Source organism: Balaenoptera acutorostrata, chromosome 17, assembly GCF_949987535.1.
Source record: "Balaenoptera acutorostrata chromosome 17, mBalAcu1.1, whole genome shotgun sequence".
Taxonomy (NCBI): domain Eukaryota; kingdom Metazoa; phylum Chordata; class Mammalia; order Artiodactyla; family Balaenopteridae; genus Balaenoptera; species Balaenoptera acutorostrata.
The window spans coordinates 36,969,879-36,976,163 of NC_080080.1; the positions used below are offsets into that span (position 1 = coordinate 36,969,879).

Genomic DNA, 6,285 nt, shown 5'->3' on the forward strand with positions numbered 1-6,285 from the left:
ACAGAAACAAAGACCCAACACAGCCATAAATAAATAAATAAATAAATAAATAAATAAATAAAATTAAAAAAAAAAAGAGTCGTGTACCACAATGTTCATTGCAGCACTATTTACAATAGCCAGGACATGGAAACAACCTAAGTGTACATCAACACATCAATGGATAAAGAAGATGTGGCACATATATACAATGGAATATTGCTCAGCCATAAAACGAAATGAAATTGAGTTATTTGCAGTGAGTTGGATGGACCGAGAGACTGTCATACAGAGGGAAGTAAGTCAGAATGATGGATTCTAAAAAAGAAAAGAAAAGAAAAAAAATGGTTCTGAAGAACCTAGGGTCAGGACAGGAATAAAGACGCAGAAATAGAGAATGGACTTGAGGACATGGAGAGGGGGAAGGGTAAGCTGGGACGAAGTGAGAGAGTGGCATGGACATATATACACTACCAAATGTAAAATAGTTAGCTAGTGGGAAGCAGCTGCATAGCACAGGGATATTAGCTAGGTGCTTTGTGTCCCCCTAGAGGGGTGGGATAGGGAGGGTGGGAGGAAGACGCAAGTGGGAGGAGATACGGGGATATATGTATACATCTAGCTGATTCACTTTGTTATACAGCAGAAACTAACACACCATTGTAAAGCAATTATACTCCAATAAAGATGTTAAAAAATAAGTAAATAAAAATAAAAATAAAACAAAACAAGAAACAACAAGTTTTGGCAAGGATGTGGAGAAAATGTAACACTTGTACACTGTTGGTGGGAATGTAAATTGGTGTAACCACTATGGAAAACAGTACAGAGAGTCCTCAAAAACTTAAAACTAGAACTACCATAAGATCCAGCAGTTCCACTACTGAGTATTTGTGAAGAAAACAAAAACAGATTCTAAAAGATACATTCACCCCTATGTTCATTGCAAGACTATTTACAGTAGCCAAGATATGGAAGCAACCTAAGTGCCAATCAATATATGAATGGATAAAGAAGAAGTGGTACACACACACACACACACACACACACACACACACACTGGAATATTACTCAGCCATAAAAAAGAATGAAATCCTGCCATTTGTGATAACATGATGGACCTATAGGGTATTATGCTAAGTGAAATAAGTCAGAGATAGACAAATGAACAAACGGAACCAAACAGAAACCGAGTCTTAGACACAGATAACAAACAGGTGCCAGAGGGGAGGGTATTGGTAGGAGGAGAGAAATATGTAAGTGCTAGTGAGAGGTGCAAACTTTCAGTTACAAAATAAATGAGTCAGAGGTATGAAATGTATAGTGTGGGAATATAGTCAATAATTATGTATTATCTTTATTGTGACAGATGACAACTAGACTTATCATGGTGATCATTTTTAATGTATAGAAATATCGATAATCACTGTGTTGTGCACCAGGAACTAGCGTGGTGTTGTAGGTCAATTATACTTCCAAAACAAACAAACTCATAGAAAAAGAGATCAGATTTGTGGCTACCAGAGGTGGAGAGTGGAGGGAGGGTGAACTAGATGAACGTAATCTAAAGTACAAATTTTCAGTTATAAGATAAATAAGTACTAAGTAGGTAATGTGCAACATGATAAAAATAATGAACACTGCTGTATGTTACAAATGAAAGCTGAGAGTAAATCTTAAGACTTCTCATCATAAGGAAAAAATTCTTTTTTCTATTTCTTTAATGTTTTGTCTATGTGAGATGATAGGTGTTTTCCAAACCTCTTGTGATCATTTCATGATGTGTGTAAGTCAAATCATTATTGTTGTACACCTTTAACTTAAACAGTGCTATATGTCAATTACATCTCAATAAAACTAGAACAAAAATTAAATTATTAAAAATTTAGGTCAAGGCTATAGAAAAATCCCTTTACTTCATCATAAATATATCTACATTAAATGTAGATCCATAATAATTTTTGGTACCCAGTTAAAAGTTTAAATCAGTAAGTTCTATTTGTGAAAATTCATATAAATTTTTGAAATGTGCATGTTTCTTTATATGTGTTCTTCTAGTAAACGGTTTAAATGAGGGAGCTGATACTATCTTACCTTCAGTTTATTTCCTGGGGCAAATATTTCCAAAATTAATTTTGAAAATTGTTTTTTTAGCCAACCTGGTGCTACTCAAAGTACATAGAAGCCTTAGAACAGGAAAGGATTCTTCTTAAAATTCAAGAAGAACTAGAAACAAAGTTGTTTGCAGGTAATTTTTGCTTTTTGCTTACAGGGTTGCTTTGTTATCTTCTATTACAGATTAATATTAACGGACTTTGTTAATGATTACTTCACTGTTTCCCTTATTTCTCTTATTTTTGTGCAGCCACACCATCTTTTACAAATTTGAAGTCTACTGCTTCCGCTATGTCTTTGAAAAAGACCATATCTTCCCACAACATCCAGAGTGAGTTTCATGTGATAGTCTGTCTTCAGTTCTTTCTTCCTTATTGTTAGAACTCTACCTCTCACCTGGCCATCTGGAGAGGGTAGGAAGGGATGAGGACTGATTCCTTCCCAACTGCTCTGACCCCCAAGTTAGGAGAATTTCAGAGTGTGTGTGTGTGTTCCTTCTGTCTCTGTTTTTTTCTCCTCTGCTGAGGAGGAAAGACTATGACATATACCCAACACTACATTATATTTCCAGAGTGACATCACTCATGGAAGTGTATACGCTGCTGCTGATAGGTACAAGATAAGTCATAGACTGAATTGATCAGTCCCATCCATGTCCCTCTGACTCACACACTAAGGGACATGCACACCTGCACAGTGCACACACAAAACACACACACATACACTTACACTGTCCAGTAGCAAATTGATGGCTAGGAGCGCCTTGCCTCCCTTCTGAATGGCACAGTCTCCTGAATAGGAAGACCCCTGGGGAATGATAATTTATTCCTTCTGTCTACTCCTTATCTAGTCTTCTCTTCCACAAAGAACATTTATGGAAGAGTGGGCTCAGTTTCCCAAGGTTTCCCAAGCTGAATTTTTCTAAGTTCCACTTTCCCAAGATGGGAATATAAGAAGGAACTGAAAATAAAGAACTGAAAATCAAGCTGGGGTCCTTCTCTCATACAGATACTGATGTGATTATACAGTTTTGATACTAGCGTTAGAGTTTAACAATGCCCTTACAAAGCAGTATACTAGTATAATGTAATGTGTGTAACCCATTGACCTAATACTTAAAGAACCCAGTAAAAGCCCCTTTTATCTTCCGTCTTGTAGCTTAGATTTTTGTTTCTGAAAATCCTTAGTTTTCTGGTTCTTGGGAGGGTTTGACGAGCAGGCCTTTATGCTCTTAGCCTGCTCATCTCTTTTCTCTTCTGATGTATCCTACCCACTGTGCCCTCTGTCAGTTCCCCCACCCCTTAGACCAACCTCACAGTCCCTCCAACATTTAGGGTGTGCTGACACATTTGTTAACTTTTTTGATACTTCTTACAACTCTGTGTACGTTTCTGTTTTTGTTGGTTGGGATTTAAATTTTCTCTAGCAGCTTATGTTTCAATCATTTCTTCTTCTTCTTTTTTTTTTTTTTGCAGGAATTCTTTAAACCAAATTTAACTAACATGGAAGCTCAAGTGAGTTTTTGACAGTCTGCTTTAGAGCAAGCCTATCATCTAAATAAAGCTTAGCTTGTTTTACTTCCACAGTTTGAAAACGAAGTCTCTTCTGTACACACGACATACAAGACTATAAAAAAATGTTTAACTTATTTAGGATAAAATGACTTCTATCTAGGTTAGAAGAATCAAAATGTTTTGCTTATCTCCCACGTTAAGGAGCTATGTTTTGCTCCTCAAGTAGTCTTTCAACAAATATTCCTTGAGCACTCACTATACGGTTGACCCTTGCACGACACAGGTTTGAACTGCACAGGTCCACTTATACGCAGATATTTTTCAATAGTAAACATTACATTACTACAAGATCTGTGGTTGGTTGAATCCACAGATGCAGAACTGCACATACAGAGGAACTGTGGATACAGGGGCCTACTATAAGTTATACACAGATTTTCAACTTTTTGAAGGGTTCAGTACCCCTACCCTCTGTGTTGTTCAAGGGTTAGCTGTACTTGGTTAGCAGATATATTCAGCAAGTGGTTAGGGGACTAATATTCCTAGCAATAAATTGACGCAAAACATAGAGGGAAGAGCCTTCCCCACCTTATCCCTATCCCTATCCCACTCTAAAGAAACCGTGTATTAAAGCAGTGGTTCTCAGACTTTAGTGTGCATAAGACTCACCGTAACATTTGCTAGCAATGCCGATTCCTGGGCTCACTCTCTGAGAGTCTGATTCAGTAGTTCTTGAGCAGAACCCAGGAATCTCCCTCTTTAATGGACATCCTAGTTGTCTGTGTGATACGGGCATTCCACAGACCACTCTTTGAGATAAACTGTTAGGGTAGCAAGAGAAGACCTTTAAAAGGCAAAAACCCTCTTATTAACTGGAGTTACACTTATAGCAGAGAGAACCCAGACATACATCCTCCTATCCTCTTTCCTGGAGGGAAAGGAGAATCTGAAATAAATGATCTGGGAGGATGAACCTTCACCATCTGTTGGCCTCAGGACTCAGAAGCTCCAAGGACTGTGACCTGGCTTAGCAGGTTGGAAGCCTTAGACTTTCACCTTATTATGATCCCAGAAAGTATATTCAAAATGGGAACTACCATTCCTAATTCTCTAAAGAGTTAGACATTGTAAAGGGGGGAAGCATCAGGAGGCACACTTCAAAGATCATTTTTCTTCTAAAGCAGTGGTTTTTTGGACACTTTTTTTAAAGCATTGGAACCCTGTAGTTTCCTCTGCTCCCATACTCCTCTATACCCCATATTGGCCAAGAAGTTTGTATCTCTTTTCCATTCATTGCCCTTGTTTTTTTTTTTTTTAATTCCATTCCTTTTCTGTCTTCTTTTGATTTTAACTGAGCATTTTATGTGATTCCATTTTCTCTCTTAGCGTATCAATTATACTTCTTTTTAAAATTTTCTTGTTGGTTGCCCTAGAGTTTGCAATATACATTTACAGCTAATAAAAATCCACTTTCAAATAATACTCTGCTGCTTCATGGGTAATGCAAGTACGTTTTAACAGAATTTTCCAGTTTCTCCCTCCTGTCCCTTATCATATTGCTGTCAATGAATTCACTTATCCATAAGCTATAATCACTGAATGCATTATTGCTGTTATTATTTTGAGCAAACTGTTTTCTCCTAGGTCAATAAAGAATAAGAAAAATAAAAGGTATTATTTTACCTTCACTTATTCCTTCTCTAATGGTCTTTCCTTCTTTGTGTAGATCTGAGTTTCTAACATACCATTTTCCTTCTCTCTGAAGAACTTCTTTTAAAATTTCTTTCAAGGAAGGTCTGTTGTTTGCCTTAGAACATCTTTATTTCTCCTTTACTTTTGAAGGATAATTTCACCAGATAAAGAATTCTAGGTTAGTGGGTTTTTTTCTTTCAACTCTTCAAATACTTCACTCTCTTCTTGCTTGCATGATTTCTGAAGACAAGGCAAATGCAATTCTTTTCTTATCCCTCAGATTCTTTCAAGATTTTCTCTTCATCTTTGATTTTCCACAATTCAAATGCGATATGTCTAGGTGTAGATTTTTTAGTATATGTCCTGCTTGTGATCTCTGAGCTTTCTGGATCAGTAGTTTCATGTTTGTCATAAATTTTGGAAAATTCTGTCATTATTACTTCAAATATTTCCTCTGTTCCTTTCTTTTTTTTCTTCCTCTATTTCTATTACATATATGTTGCACCTTTTGTAATTGTCCCATAGTTCTTGGATATTCTATTCTGTCTTTTTCATTGCTTATTTCCTCTTTGCATTTCAGTTTTGGAATTTTCTACTGACCACTTTTCAAGCTCACTGATTCTTCCCACAGCTGTATCTAGTTTATTGATGAACCCATCCAAGGCGTTCTTCATTTCTGTTTCAGTGTTTTCAATTACTAGCATTTCCTTTTGATTCTCTGTTTGAATTTCCATCTCTCTGCTTACATTACTCAGATGTTCTTACATATTGTTCACTTTTTTATTAGATCTGTTAGCATATTAATCATAGTCATTATAAATTTCTGGTCTGATAATTCCAAAATTTCTGCCATATCTGAGTCTGATTCTGATGCTTACTTTTTGTCTCTTCAGACTGTGTTTTTTTGCCTTTTAGCATGCTTTGTAACGTTTTGTTGAAAGTAACATATGAGGCATCAGGTAAAAGGAACTGAGGCATATGGGCA

At 36.5% G+C, this 6,285-nt stretch overlaps 1 protein-coding gene across 1 annotated transcript in view; it reads left to right on the forward strand.

Moving 5' to 3' along the window:
- Positions 1–3,641, forward strand: part of RGS22 (regulator of G protein signaling 22) — a 170,053-nt gene extending 166,412 nt beyond the window's left edge. The window contains exons 25-27 of the mRNA XM_057531906.1: positions 2,134–2,227; positions 2,345–2,425; positions 3,570–3,641. Of these exons, the coding sequence (XP_057387889.1) occupies positions 2,134–2,227; positions 2,345–2,425; positions 3,570–3,580 (186 nt within the window). The 3' untranslated portion in view covers positions 3,581–3,641. The remainder of the gene's footprint in view (positions 1–2,133; positions 2,228–2,344; positions 2,426–3,569) is intronic.
- Positions 3,642–6,285: the final 2,644 nt, after the last annotated feature.